The 16,400-nt window shown below is 38.9% G+C and overlaps 1 protein-coding gene across 1 annotated transcript; it reads right to left on the bottom strand.

Moving 5' to 3' along the window:
• Positions 1-275: 275 nt before the first annotated feature.
• LOC148397874 (excitatory amino acid transporter 1-like) lies at positions 276-14,449 on the bottom strand. The gene is made up of 10 exons (XM_088375950.1): positions 14,281-14,449; positions 12,976-13,170; positions 11,112-11,249; positions 6,369-6,573; positions 6,004-6,046; positions 4,716-4,978; positions 4,175-4,408; positions 3,913-4,107; positions 3,661-3,795; positions 276-3,113 (listed from the first exon to the last, which is right to left on the bottom strand). The coding sequence occupies exons 2-10, from the start codon at positions 13,157-13,159 to the stop codon at positions 2,903-2,905; spliced, it is 1,608 nt and encodes a 535-aa protein (XP_088232076.1). The 5' UTR covers positions 13,160-13,170; positions 14,281-14,449; the 3' UTR covers positions 276-2,902.
• Positions 14,450-16,400: the final 1,951 nt, after the last annotated feature.

Below are 16,400 nucleotides of genomic sequence, written 5' to 3'. Positions count from 1 at the left end.
ATAGCGGTTTTATTTGATAAAGCAAAAATGTTCTATGCAAGCACAAATCTCTATGGAATATTGGTTTCAAAATAATGCACTTTTTCTTTCTTTTATTCATGATAAACAAGTTTCTTAAAAATCCGTCACTTTGGAATTGATACAAAGGTGTTCGGGGCGCTCTCGTGTTTGTATGCTTGTCAAAAAATAGAAGAAGCTCAATCTCCAAAAGACACATCAGCAGATAAATCCAGAACAAGTATGTGGGATCTCACTGTACATATTAACAACACGAGTTATTTGTTTTTTTATTTCCTTTATTTTAACAAAACATTATGCAATCTACAGTTACAAACACTGTACGTTCTGTGGACGCAAAGAAACAAACTATCCAATTAATTTGTCTCTGTACAAGATTTGTTAACTGGATTTGTAACAGAATCATCAAGTAACCTTTAGCGATTTCACTACAGTTAACATCCACATTTATCTATGTAAAACAACAGGCTTTCTCAAACATTCCTGTCAACTAAACTTAGTAAAATATTTCATGGACATAGTATACACGAATTATAAACTTTTTTTTTAAAGCCCTTTTGTCATTTGGCATCAATAAAACAAATTTACAGCACTTTTTTTCACCCTTAAAATACATGACCCAGGACCCATTTAGGAGCTCTGACCCACAGTTTGGGAAACACAGCTCTGTCAACTGTCATTTGGCTAAGCAAGATTAAATTACTTACAAAATCTATTAATTTCAGTTAACCAAAAAAATCATAGTGATAAAACAAGTTATGTAATTTTATCTGTATTTTTGATATACTACAATAGAATTTTCTTATTGAAAAATGTGCACAAATGGAATCAGAAACAAAGTAGTCTACATTTGTAATTGCTTTAAAATATATATATATTTTAAATATTGGGATTTGGTAATGACAATTTTGTGGATTCAACATTTGGCTTATAATATTTGGTTGTTATTTTGGATTTTCTGACTTGTTTTTTAATGTAAAAAAAGATTCAATTTGTTATGGTTGTCATATCTAAATGTATCATCATTCTACAGCTGTTGAAATAATTTACAAATTAAAAAAATGACTCATGGAATTTCATGCATTCTAATTCTACTATGTAATTGCTGACAATATAAATGAGAGAGAAAAGAAAAAAGTACATTATTTTCTCAGATTTAAAAAAAAATGGATCAAAATAATGCTGAGAAATTTTGGTTTCTATCCCTTATACAGTACAGTATATGTTAGCCATGTGAATTCGCATTGCAATTTTCTTTTTTTTTGTTAAACCTCCAGTGCGTCACACAGGCCTATGCGCACTTTCAGGAGAGGGGTCATAAGGATTTGTGGTTACAAAATTAATTAAAAGCATAGTACAAAATATTTGTTCAGCATACCCGCTTTGTAACATCTCACAAGGACTCTCATGCCTGACTAAAGTAAGAAGGTCTTTCTGGTCTCCCAAAGAAGCCAGCCTGTTCACAGTGTACTATGTGCATGGTTTCCAACATAACAGTCTCTGAGCAGCACCACTGTCGTGGGTGAGGGGGGTGAGAAACTGTAGGTTTTCTGGATTCAGAGGAGGACTGGACTCTAGTGGGAGAAATTGTCATCATCACAGTTGAGGATTTAGTGGTATGTTTCACCATGCAGTACACTTGGAAACCTTTTCTTTGTCTTATAATTATTGCAGAGCCACGCCGTTAGTCCTATTAGCTCAGTAGCTAAACAAACTACATAGTGTACAATAATGCATCACTGGGAAAATGACAGCATAGTTTTATCAAGCGCTAACCTTCAACCTCCAACTTTGAAAAAAAAAACATCAATCGGAGAATGGTTACGCTGACAATTTCTTAGGATTATCCAAAACCTTGCTTTTAACTGGTTTATATGTCTTGAAACAGGACAAGAAAAACCCTTTAAAATTCAAAGCAGATGCCTGGAAAATAATCATGTAGATGACCGCATTGTTTAACCAAGATCGAGGATTTATCCAGGGTCATTTAGGGGGGTGGGGTGGTGGTTTTCAACTTAGCAGAATATGCTATGCAACCTGAATTGTGGTCTCCCAAAAAATTAAATAAATCGCTTTTAAATTTATAGAATGGCGTGGCACCAAGAGAATGACTATGCAGATGACTGCATAGCTTTAACAAGAACTTCATAAATTTCTCTTTACTAAGAACTTATGTATATAAAAGCACAAATTGACCTCCCATCCCCTGAAAATAGACAGACCTATATGAACCTTTTCAACTGCACTGTACCTGGCTACCAATATTAATACTAGAAATACATTCAACTACTTCGGATAACAAATGACAAAAGTAATCAAACATGCTAATGTGAGCTTAGCGTAGCTCTGGAGGCTTTAGTGTCTCCACTTTGCTGTAGCTGCCCACAAGTAAAATTTCTGTCTGACCTGTTAACACAGGAGACCCTTGTTATTCTCCTTTGCTGTTTCCAAGGTTGTCCACTTGAATAAGTACTGTGCAGTGAAAACATGGCATTTGGTACGGTACCACAGAGGCTGGTACACCAACCAAGTGTGGCAAAAAAATGTTTGGTACGAATAAGTTATTTTGACAATGGAAATGCAAAAAAAAAAACATCCTATGGAAGTGTATTGCTTGGTAAAATCAGGGCCCGCAGCAACCATGCCCGTTGAGCTTGAGTCAACAGTTGCCAAGGGAGAGCCTATAGGGAACCCCCAACAATTTGTGATTCATTCACAAATTTCCATTGTTTTCTGTGGAACCTGTCTTCAAATATTGGCTGAATCAAGCCGCAAGATGCCAATGCCCTTGCAAACACCTTTTGATCATTTTGAAGAAGTGTCAAGTTCTGTAGTGGAAGATTTTGACTTTGTAAAAAAGAAAAGCAGCAACAAACAAAACCTGCTACATTTTGGTCTCGCTGACAGTGGTAGGCCTCTCATTCTCATAATCGTTCTCCTGGTGGATGAGCCGGTAGGGTTTCATGTCCGCTTCCTCAGCTGCTATCGAGTGGACCTCCTCTGGGTCTTTGGCCAACTCGTGACGAGATAGATGCTCCACGACACCAGCCCCGATGGAGTCTCCCAGGACATTAGTAACGGTGCGCAGTCGGTCCCTGTAGCAAATAGGACACAAAGAAAGCATTTATGTAAGCAAACTTACAAACCAGTCATTGTTTCCTAACATATTGTTCTCATCATCAATTTGCTGAGATCATCTGTATTGCTTGCCCCAAACCGCTAAGCTGCGACCCAAAACCGAGAACATGTGAAGTCAAAATTTTGTGGAGGAAATCCAGCAATTTTCAACTTCAGATGTACAATATTATCAAAAGCACCTTTACGCTGCCTGTAAAACAGGATGTTTGCCTCCCTCTTTTCCTTGTCTGTTTTTTCATAACCGGAAGATGGAATAGTTGATGCCAAGTTGACTTAACAATTTTCCATCTTTGAAAACAGTGTGACAAGCTTGTCGATACAATCTGTAAAAGCTAAAACATTTGAGCATGTTTGTATAAACAGCAGCTGACACTGAAGAAGGGACTAAGTTGACCCATCAGTTTTGCGCTTTAGGACTTTAAGAAGGCTCGTTTTTCTTGCCAGAAATGCAGGATCGCTATCTCTAAGTAAAAATGTTGACAACGAGGCACAGGAAGTACTCACAGGAACCAATCAACGGCGATGATGAGTGTGATGTCATCAGTGGGCAGGCCCACAGACGTGAGCACTATCACCATGGTAACCAGCCCCGCCTGCGGGATACCGGCCGCTCCGATGCTGGCTGCTGTGGCTGTGATGCTGCAGGGAAATAGAAGGAGGCATTTTAATGGTCCTTAATTTGACCCGCATTGACCTCCCAGCATGCATGCACAACAACGAGTGAGTGCGTGTGCATGCGTGTGTGAGAGCACTTACCTAATGGTGAGAATCTGCCCAAAGTTGAGGTCATAGTTGTTCACCTGAGCGATAAAGATGGCCGCCAGCGCTTCATACAAGGCAGTGCCGTCCATGTTGATGGTGGCGCCCACGGGGAGTACAAAGCGAGTTATGCGCTTGTCTACTTTGTTGTTTTCCTCAAGGCACTTGAACGTGATTGGCAAGGTGGCGGAACTAAGGTCAAAAGAAGCACATTAGCGAATACAGCAAGTGCGTCTCAGTGACAGAATGGTTACCAAACCTGGAAGATGTTCCCAATGCCGTGACGAGGGCCTGGAGCAGCCCCGCGATGAAGATGAAAGGGTTCTTTCGAGTGACCACAAAGTAGATTGTGGGCAGGACCACAATGGCGTGGATGAGCAGGCCACTAATGACAGTGATTGTGTACATTCCCAGCTGGCCGCCCATTGACGAGATGTCATCCATCTCCACGATTTTACCCGCGATCAGAAACAGGATACCGATGGGGGCATACCTGATCCGAAAAAAGCTCTGATTGAGTTTCCATCTTTCCTCAGCTTCAGTTACTTGTTTTTTTGTCTTTCAACAACTCTCAGGTTTTATGTTGATAACACCAAATTAGATATGAGATATTATTATATTATAAAACAAAAATAGAAAAAAAAATTATTTGGTATGAAAAATGTTAATGATTTATAAACTTTACTTTACATGAAGTTGAAAGCAAAGTGGTGAAATGAAAATTTCATTTACAAGAAAACAAATTAAAAAATACATTTGAAAACAAGTATGTGTCATTGGATAATTTAGTTTGGACGCACCACATGATGATGGCCACCAGCCTCATGATGGCCTCGTTGAGACAGTCGAAGAGGTCCCTCAAGGGCTGTCCTTGGTCCCCCATTTTCCCGATGATCAGCCCGAAGCACATGGAAAAGACCACCAGGCCAAGCGCGTTGACCCCGTTGACTGCACCCGGCACGGGGATCATCTCCTCCCTCGTTATCATCTGGCTCCCGTTAAGCACTGAGTCGTTGACCGTCACGTTGATTTGGATCACCCTCTTGGCATAGTGTGTCTTGAACTGAAAGAAAAGTGAGAGCCTCAAGATTAGCCGCTGCAGCTTTTAGCCACACTGGCAGCAGTGCAGTGGCAATTTAATAAGCTTGCCATATATTCACAGTGCCTTGATGATCCTCGGGATATGACTCTAGTGAAATGACTACATCTGTAAAGAAAAGCATATGGAACAAACATTTCCAGACATAGAGGTAACAACACACGCGTCTCCATTCATGATATGGTGGAACGTAGGACACAAAACATTTGCACAAGTCTACATGAGTCCTCCAGCTACTTATCTAGTCTACTCATGCAATCACACTTGAAGATGCAGCATCATTTCAATTCTTGTTCACGAGCCACAACATGAGTGCACAATCTAATCAGAGTCGATATGAAAACGCTTTTCTCAAAATAGGCTATTTATTTCCTTAACAAATATATGTACATATATATATATTTGGGAAGTCAGGTAAGACAAATCTTTACAGTAGTATGTTCTATGTGCTCTGACTAGTTTAAACACCGCATTCTGATCAATATTGTATTTGCGTAATATTAATTCAGCCATAAAATCCACCATCTATCTCAGTGGTGGCCATTCTGCCACTTGCTGTCAACCCAATATGACATCACAGTTGCTCAGAGTTCAGGTAACGACTCACTTGTTTACAGAATTTAGTCATGTGATGTTCACAAGTTAACCTGTGACTGGTTGTTACTTGAGCCCTGAGCAACTGTGATGTCATTTTCAGTCAAGCGGAAGTGGCAAAATGGATAAAACGGGTTGCTTAATTTATATTCTGCAAACGCAATAGTGACTACTGGCGCAGCATAAAACATTATTGTAAATAAAAATTTTGCCTTGACTTCCCCATCACCACTACATTCAGATTTGCGTTGTTTTTAATTCACATAATGGATCAACTCTGGTTATAAACTGGTAATTTGGTAATCAATTAACAAAACTATGAAATTATTATTGAATTTGATTAATAAGTAATAGATAAAAGGGAAATGGAAATGTGAGTATATATTACACATTACCTGTTTGGTGCAGGCTTCCACAAGGTTCGGAGGGAACATATTCCTACAAAACATCACATTCACATTATCTTCAGTCAACCAGGAAGTTGTTTTTTCAGTTTTGTTAGGTGAATTTTTACCCCCCATTTGCCATTGGAACTGTTGGAACTGGAATTTACCTTTTTTTTTCTATACTAGGGTAGGGCTTGTATAAAACAGAAGGGAAATTCCAGTCGTCGTTTGTCATCTATAAAAATATTTTGTGGTCTATGCCGTGATACAAGAGTTTTTTTGTCATAGTTTTCAATTCAAGACATTTGTTTTCTGACACGAGTTAGTCAGTCCCTTGCCGTATACGTTTTAAAAAACATTCTTATCATCTTTACCTGATAAGGTCCAGAAAGGCGTCAGCGGGACTGACACGCTCGATTTGCTGTTGATTGGTGAACTCGTCCTTGGAGCCTTTGCCAGGGTGGATGACGAGCACCATGACGATGCCAATGAACACGGCAATAACCGTAGTGGTGGTGTAGTACACAACCGCCCTCAAGCCCATTTTACCTGATGCGCGACTGTCTAGTGCAGCCATGCCTGAAAAAAAAAAAAAGTCACACATTTCCAATTAGAATTCCACCACTAAATGATGTGTATCGTGTATCGTCAGAACAAATCATAAAATAAAAATAAATATAACATTTATTTTCTCATAAATACACCTATATCTATAATTTTACTTGAACATAGAGAAGCCTTTGTTTTTTTTTTCTACAAAACGCAAATATTTTATGCTTGACATCCTGATTGTGGGTATTTTTGCACAAGGAGAAACGCTGCACATCCTTAAGGGGGCGCTATTCTCTCTTTAACTCTATTTTTTTGTTTCCAAAACAGTCTTGGGGAAAGTGTGGGCCTGTGCTGTTAATAATTACGAAAGTTGAGTTTGTATTTGGAATATGGGAAAAAAAACTGTGTCATGGCGAACGTACATAAAGTGAGCCTGGGAAAAAGTCGCTGTAATTATAGATGGAATACACCCATGCCCATAATCTGTCCAACTATCTAAGAAGGAACAAAGCACAATAAGAAATCTAACCCCGCTCTGATCTACATGGCGGGTAAATAACACCTACTGGACGGCACCCAGGGAACGATTATATCCGCTTTTGCTTTTTGTATATTTTAAATGGTGCTCACAGTTTGAAGGCGTATCGGAGGAGCCTCCTTGAATGCTGCATAATTCCCAAGCGATTTATTCAAATATTTTGGGCCAAAAGAAACTCACGTGTGACTGCTCAGTTAATAATTAACACATTGACCTTGATCGACTTGGCTTGGCCAAAGATAAAGCATGTTTGGCATCTGATGCACACAACATTGTGAAGCAACCGTCCAGCCGCTGCCAGAATCTACACTTTGATCATCCTTTTCTTTTTTCTTTTAAAACTCTTAACTCCCTCACCCACCACGCCCCCCAAAAGAGCCTCTTTTTTTTATTTTTATAAAACGTCCTGTAATTTGTGGGCTTCTTGTAACAATTCATTTGTGGCTTTTATTTGTTTTGACACAATGTTATTCAGGTAAGAATCTTTCCCCTGAGAAGACAATGTTTAAACTGGGTTTTATGACTGCTGCAGTCAATAGAACACTAAACCTGTCTCCCATAGTTGTGGCCGCATTCAATTGACTACTATAGTTGTCATAGAAATAGCGTGGGTGTGGATTTCGGGAGAAAAAGGAACAACAGTGACGTCATTTCAAAGTGTCGCCTCCCGTGATGCCCTTTATGTTCATTCAAAGCATAAACAAGCAAAGCATTCCCCTTTGTGAGAATCGAGATTAATGTCGACCTTTCATAGGCCAACATATGGCATGAATGAAGCAGCTACAAAAACACCTCATTTTATTTCTGAAGAAAATATAGCCTTTAAAGTGCAGCATTTCAGCCATGTTTGTGGAAATAGTTTCTTGGTGGCTATAAATATATGGTTTTAAAATGAAGGTTTGAAAGATAGAATGCCTTAAAGCTTCCAAATCTACATACTTAGAAAATAAACTGGAGGGGGAATGTAAAAGCAGCATTTTTGTGGCAGAATTATGCAATTTTGGAGCAGCCTCCCAGCCATGGTTGTGGTGTGCGAGGAAATGCTTCCACCGTGTTGTTTTAAAATTCCCAATTGTTTCCACCTTTTAATCTTTAAACACCTAACTTGATCAATTTTACAAAGTGGCAATTGTAGCCTTATCAAAGCAGTGTCAGTTGATTTTTATGGACATGTTTTCTGGGGAAATTTTAAAAAGCAGTTGTAAAAATTTTTTTTTTTTTTCCCTTTTCATGTCAAAATATAGCTTACTCACAGCAACATGTTTGCTACTTTTGTGGTACTGTATATGTTATGGTCACCATTGTTTAATACATGAATGACCATCCCCAATTTTTGTTTTCGCTTTTTTCTGTCATCACTCAAGGAGAGGTGAGGACCCTTCGCTGTGCCCCTTTATTCTGCCTCTCCTTATCCTTTTGTTGGCAAGCCTGGGAACACACACACACACAACACACACACACAACACACACAATGATCCTGACCAGTCGTCTGGGCAACAACATACGCGGCCTCACTAATTTCTTCCACTCAAAAGATTGAAAGAGGCAAAGTTGAAGGAGCGCAAGTAGAGGCAGTTTTGGAAAGGTGGTGGGAGGTACAAATACAAATCCAAGTCCCTCTTCAGAGAGGAAAAAGTTGAAGTTGGGGGCACGAGAAGAAGTCCAGACTTTCTGGAACCCGACCTACAATTTTTCATGTGACCTAAAGTATTGGGATGTGTGACTGACAGGTGTGTTTTGTTGCCCTACATTGAATCTTCAAACAAAAATAGTACTGAACGCAATGCATGTGAAGATTCGTTTTTAATTTTTAAATAGTATACACACTTGAAGCCTGCGATGGCTGGAATATAATCCATCAGGCCATCATATTTATCCTTTATCCTCACTGTTCCAATTACTAGGGGTCTAGTTGAAGTTACTAAATATAGTTCTTGTGTCCTCACTTTTGAGAACTCTGCACATACTAAAACAAGCAGCTTTGACATGTCACTGTGACTGGGTAGGACTCGTAGTCTGCACAGATCTGAAAAGAGTCAACATCAAACTGATTCCTTTGAGATGCTATCACTGAATTGTGTTCAAACATCACTTTTTTTTAAGTGGACATCACTGAAAAGAAACTTTTCCATGGCCTATACTGTTTTTTTCCCCCTTTAATTCTTCAACCAAAAAGTTCACATCGATTTACACATATTGGCCACACAATACTAGTTAAGTACTCAGTCTAATTTGATTTCCTTTTGTGAATTTGTTGTGTTGAACTAGCCTCGTGCGGCAATGCTGAAGCCGAGAGTGCGTCAAGGGATATTGTGGTTGAATTTGGCTTTTTTTCAGTTTCACTTTGATCGACAATTGCATCGTTTGTCCTTTCGAGGAAGCCTGCGTCTATTTTAACACAAACACAGTCATTCAGTATAATTAGCCACTCAACTTTCCGACACAGTTCAACCCATCCAGCCTCGTTGTGGGCTAGTTTGACTCTGTGTGAGAAAAATCTGAAATACGCACATTGTGTTGCATTGTGTTCATCTGTAACTTTTGCTTTGTAGCTATTTTTTGCAGTAGCCTAATCTTGGTTCCAGAAATTGTAAGGAGACTCCTATTCAAAGCAGTAAGATTCTTGGGATGGTTACATTCTTTTTATTACATTTGTATCATGGCCAATGGTGATTTTAAAATGAGATTAGACACAACTATGCTTTTTGCTTATTTATTTATTTTCCATTTCATGTTACAGAAAAGTTTAGTTGTTTTTACATTTTACAGTGGTTATCTTTTTATTGTGTTAGTTATTGTGTTAAAATGAGATGCCTACTCTTTTGCCTTTAGTCCTGGAATGTTTTTACTGATTTTTGCATCTTGATGTTTTATTTTGACCTTATACAAGAATCTTAAAATGTTACTCAAAATATTCCCTGTATTTTTATGTTTGTTAAGTTATTGGTTGCCACAGTTTTACCTTTGAATTTGATGAATTCGACTTCCAAATGATTTCCAATGGGCAAAAACAGACCTGTTTTGACACTCATGTTGTTGTTCCCCTTGTGTTTTACCAGTTATCACATGACCTGACGTCACCGAATGCTAATGCTACGCTCTGATCCATGCAAAGAACAAAGGCGCCTGTCTTATCTGTGCTGTGTCCCTGCAGGAGGCAATGATGTCTCTCTCTCTCAATGACCTGGTCACACATTGTATACTCGCTGCATGTCAAAACAAACGACAAGACCATTGTCAACACTATGACTGGGCAAAATAGCTATATCGTGTTTGCTCATTCAATCAATAGCGAGTTCACCTCATCTCTTTCGGCCTTTCGGCAAACTAAAAGCTCTTGCATGTAGTGGAAAAGATGGAAACATTCTGGTCCGACTAAAAGTTTTAGCAAGTACTTAAACAACCCGCAACCCGCCATTGCTCGTTATGCTTGTACAGTTTGCATAAAAGTTTACACTATGATGAAAAATTAAGATTCAAGACTCCATGATTGATTAACACAACGTGCAATGAATAGTGTCCCAAGACTTTTGATGCCAAATAAATTGTCTTTTGACTTTTGATTATGTAGACTAGTCTTTTGTGGTGACCCAGATTGAAGGCGTAAAATGGTGCAGACATTAAGTCATTTGATTCATAAATAGAACAAAAGCCACTGAGCAAATGTGTCTTCTTTGCTGTTTCTTTTTTAAGTACTTTGCCAGCAAAATTGAAATTAAAAATAGAATATGATTCATTTAGTCTATTAAGGTTCATCTCTGATGCAGGCAGGCAAGTGGTTGCAATATAATATTTGGACAGTATTTCTTACAATTTAAAATAATAATAATGTTTAGTTTTGATTCTAGCCTACAAATAGTGTGTTAAGCAGATATACCAAACTAATGAATAATATATATTTTATTTTATTTGAAATTTTTTAAACAAAACAAATACTGACTTTAAAGTAAGTGCTAGGTGGGCTGGATTTTTAAAAAAAAACAAAAAAAACATGCCCACTGCTGGTCTTTAAGTTGCGGTGACTAACCTGTAATGAGGCTGGACACCAGCAGGGGCAGCACCAACATCTGTAGCATCCTCATCAGCAGCTCTCCGGGAAAAGAGAAGAACTTGATGTCACGGTAGGACATTTTGTATGGTCGCAGGGTAAACCCCAGAATGATACCTACAGAGAGTCACGTTAAACATCAGTAATTAATTGAACACAATGAAACAAAGTTATACATATAAGTTATATAGTAACTTAACTCATCTAGTTATTTAGATCACAAGTTAAATTGTGACTTAATAGGGCTGAGCATGCAGTTAGCTTGTTATCTAGTTCGCAAGTAACTTTTTGTTCGCTTGTTATTTAGCATGATTACTACTTTTATTTATATAGTTTGTACATTAAGTAACAAGATTAAAGGAAATGTACAAATATTAGTTAGCTAGCAATTAAGTGTACTTTTACAAAAAGGTTGTGCAAGTTTTGAAGAGACTTTAGTTTTTAGTACCCTATGAGTACACATCATCATTTAGTTTTAGTACGCTTATTACGCAACAATGTACGCAACAGACATTGTCGAATGTTGTCACATGATTTAGAGAGAAAAAAAACATTTCTGCGTAAATTCGCTTAAAGATCCAGATCACGTTCTTTCATCGAAAATGAGTGCACATGCTCTTCTTGTGATGTACGTCACTGTAATGCACTCTCACTGAAGTGGACCCACAGATTCTATGCACTGGTTGACTCACAAATACGCTGTACAGATGTGGCGCGCACGTGGGTGGGCCCCCGCCTGACTTCCTGCCACACCATGGTTCAAAGGTTAATTCCAAAACGTTCTGATGTCAGCCACAAGGGTCGGTGAGGTCCTTGCTTGTAGGAGTTTCTATTTATTTCTAAGACAGCTGCTCTCGATCATGCTACAGACTCACTGACACAAAATGCATTGCGAATATTCCAGCATTTCACCATGCATGAAAATCAATCAAGAACATATCCTGTGAAATGCTCAGTCTGCTATTTTGTTCTGAACGTCCCGTTTTTTTGGTCATTTCCAGGACTGCAACTCCTCCTCGGGAATTGATCCACAGACCAGTAAATTTGACAGATGGATGACTCATTACTGCCATCACAAAGTGTGGGCGGAGCATGGCGCTAAAGTTGGACAAGTTACCTTTAAACAATCTGTGCACCATGCAGGATGTACACCATTCTTCTTTCTCTATCTCAAACGAAGATCTCAGATGTACCTCATTTTCATGCATGTTATCTTTTCTTACACGGTGAACCACGCAAAGGTTGAACAACTCGAAATTTTCCCTGAACGTTGAATGAGAACAATAATTAAAAGCAAGTTTCTTTGAATGAATCCACAACCTGTTCTCCCTTCCCTCCTAGCCCTCCAGTTTGTATTTTCAAAGTTGTATGTGTGTGCGCGTCTGTGTCTGTCTTTTCCCAGTCATTGACGTAATGCCAAGTGCCGAGGAGGTAACTAAAAAAAAGGGTCATCCACAGCAAAATGTTAAAAATGTTTTTAACTGTATTATTTGAGTTTGAATGGTGCAAAAGTTAAATTCTCAACATTTCTGAGACGTGTATTTAGAAATGTTGGAATTAGTTAACTTTTATTCTTACAGAACAAAACCTTAACTCCGTTGCTTCCATGCCTTCCAGTCTGGATTTTTATGAGATTTTTTTTTTTTTTTGCACACGCATATTACACTTCTCACGTGTGCATTAAAAATAAAATTGAAAAATTAAATAAAGAATAGCTCTACTTTCAACACTTTAAATGACCACCTTGCAGTATTTCAATATTTTGTTTTTTCAAGGCAAGGTTTACTTCTGGGGGATTTTTTTTCCATATTCAAACACCTTTAATTTAAATATTTCCACTCACCAAAGACGACAGCCGCCACAGTGAATATGACAAAGGCGTTCCTTATGAAGAAGCTCTTCACGTCATTCTTGGTAATGTTTGACATTCTCTTTCTGGCCAGCAGCGAACGGGACTGGATGTTGGCCCGGATCTGCCGGAGGCTTCGTTGCGCTTTCTGCGGCTCCTCCCCCATGGCCTGCATCATGTTGGAACTCTCTAGAATCGAAACATAATAAACAGTCTCTCATATGGATTACCCGTAAGTTGTAAACAAGTTCCTTGTGCAGTATGAAAGAAAACATACATATTGTCATGGTCCATTTTTTTCTGTTTGGATTTATATTGGGTTGTGTTTCATGCTATGTCCTGGTTTTTGTGGTTCAGGTCTTGTCCTGTTGGTGTTCCTCGCTGTCTGTATGTTTGTATTTAGATCCCAGCTGCCTCTTTTCAGTCTGTTTGATTTTGCTTGTAGTCCCTCCCGTCCGTCCCTGTGACGTGGTGAATTTTGTGTCTTTGTTGCTGTGTGTGCTTGTTTTCTTTTGGAATTTGGCTTATTTAGTACACAAAGAAACTTATAGTAGATCAAGACACAAAGTCATAGAATTTCAGCAGTAAAGCAACGAGACTGATTGATATATTATTCGCGGAATTTACGTTCTCAACGCCGATTGGCTCTCGCCGAGGAGGTACAGACTGGATGCACGTGGCTCAAGTACAGTTGACATAGGTTTGGGACAATTAGGCATGCACTGATTCGATTACTCAAATTTGAGATTGCCCCTGGTTTTTATAAATCAAGGTTTAAGGACTTCTTTGATTGGCTGCTTCCAGAGTCCAGTAATTGCCTTTAATTAGGTTAGACGAAAAGACACTTTAGTTATGTGATACTTCTGGCTTGTTCTTTCATTTATTGGGTGCTACTAACTAATTTGCTCCTGTATGCCTTCAAGTATGGCCTGGCTGAGCATTCTCTCCATTTTAAAAATGAACACATGAATTATTACAGGACGTCTTTGAAGAACGTTGCATCATGTTTTCCTCAGAACTTTATGAAAGCAGATAGGAAAAAGCCCCCCCCCCCCTACCCCCACGCACACACGCTGCTTGACTGTCAACGGACCATTCCGCCTTTATAAAATCAATCAAAAGACTTAACTATATAAACAAATATTTCTTATAATTTTGCAATCTCTTTAAAACTCATTGAATGTGGCATGCGGATAAACTGTGACGAACACTTCCTCCAAAGACAAAACATCAACCACGCAATCCACACGCGAATTTACCAATCCACATAACACGTCCATAGACAGAAAAAATGCTTACCTTAATATTTGACACACTTTCTTTAGGTGGCGGGTTTAAATGTCTTGTCAGTCCTCAGATGGGCTGGTGGTGCTCACAACGTTGCTCTGTGCTGGTGAGTGTGGAGAAATGAAGAGAGGGAGGAGACAGAAGAGACAGAAAAGTCAGCGAGGGGGAAGTTGGGGAACCCTGTGAATCAAAGAGCCAGTGAGGGAGAAAGAAGGCGGTGCTATAAGAGCCGCACAGTTGTTGTCTTGTGGGGCTGACAGAGGGGGAGGATAGGTAGGTGGGCATCAAGGTAGAGAGGGGGCCTGATTAGAGCAGGGGGCTTGAGGAATAATGAGCTTTTCCGAGCATGAAAGAAGAGAAAGAAACTTCTTGTTTGCCTCTTTCAAAGGTTTTGTCACGCCTGATAAGTTGAGACAGATTACGGAATCCTGCAAAGAGGGAAAGAAAGTTTCTGAACACATGCCATTTCATTTATTCCAATTGAAGTGAGTTGAATTTACCAAAGCATGGAAACGCCAATGTGGAGTAAACTTTTGTGTTTTTGTTTTTGAGATATTCGATACCACTTTTTTCCAGACTGATACCCTTACGAGTACAGTATTCAATTCTTGAGTAGTCTTCGATACCAAGTATCCACTGAGATTCTGACGATCTTCATTTTCCCTTTATTGGGATTACAAGAGAATATGGGGTGGAAATGAGCAAGCACATCGTTTTCAAGCTATTCCCATTGCTCAAAAATGTCATTTTGCCAATAATATTCAATACAAGCTTTGCTCCAATTGGGTCCCTGTTTTGCTTAATTGGTTTTCCTCTGATTGGTTAGTTGCCCCAAAACATACTGTGGGCATTGTAGGGCTACTACGATTTATAGGTTGTAGTGCCGAATTTGTCAATGCACCTCGGCTGCACGGCAACGTCCAAATTTACGCGGCCTTCAAATTGTTGGCAAACTATTGTTTCTTGGGAGACAAGCTCTGAGCGAAGGCTACTTCTGGGCACACTTTCGTAGCATACCATGCACCGCTCTTTGGACATTGTTCTGGTCAACTAGCTTAAATTTGTGATTTAGTGGCAACATTTAGAGGGCAAATCTCCATGTCCCCAATTCTATTTTTTCCTCCCTGTCTTTCTGCCATTCCTTTGCAGGCCTAGAAAATTCTGAGCATTTCAGGCATGCAACCGTTCCTCAGTCAGCTGCAGAGTTTTGGTTCCACTCTAATGTGCCAGTGAAAATTGGAAACCACAAAAAGTCGATAATATCTCCAACAATTCTATTGAAGAAAAATTCCAAATAACTATGACATTCGCTCATTTTTATTTTAGTAACCAATTAGCCCCACAAATTCAATGGCAAATCACAAAAAAATTCCAATGAAGACAGTAAGTACTAGAAGAACAGTCCCATAGTAAACTTGTACATACTCAACCAGAAAAGCCAAATATCCACATTTCTGTGGTTTTGATTCTGAAATATGAACATACACTTAAGGCCAACTGAGACATTAGTGGAACAGTACATTCTAGCTAATATGCCCAAAGTCTGTGCCAGTTCTTTTTTTTATTTGATCAAAGCCTTTGCCAAGTTTGTACTATTATTATCATTTTAAAGGCACATTTCCAAAACACAGACGTTGTTTATGCCATGCACAATCTATGATACTCCTTATCTAGATGAGATCAATATTTGCAGAGTCTCACACTAGTCTAGCCAATCTTGCATTTATTCAAGTTAGCTATTCGTAGAGTAGCGCTGCATGGAAAACAATTGATCAAACAATATAATTTAATCTACAGCCCCAGGGATAATTCTTAGCCGTGAGGTGTCACTATGGTAAATACAAATGGAAAGTGTGAGCAATTACTCGTGTTTATATTTGTTGAACGGGTAGCCTGGGGTGTTTATTTACTCAAACTGCAAAGTTTACCAAGCCTCAGTTTGAGGATGCTACCAGGTTTGCATTTTACTGTAATATTGTTTAACATTTCCAGTTAGTTGAGGAAGTAAATTTTTCAAATGGTAGCTCAGATGATCTGTGTATTAAGAGGCAAAGCCTTCATTTGTATAAATGCATTTTCATAATAATATTATGTCACATTATATATGTGGTCATCTTTATGAAGGCCTGTAT

This window comes from Syngnathus floridae, chromosome 5 (assembly GCF_059516105.1).
Source record: "Syngnathus floridae isolate MCC-2025c chromosome 5, RoL_Sflo_1.0, whole genome shotgun sequence".
Taxonomy (NCBI): Eukaryota; Metazoa; Chordata; class Actinopteri; order Syngnathiformes; family Syngnathidae; genus Syngnathus; species Syngnathus floridae.
Note: the sequence above shows the minus strand (reverse complement) of the source record. Positions and strands in the feature narration are given on the sequence as shown.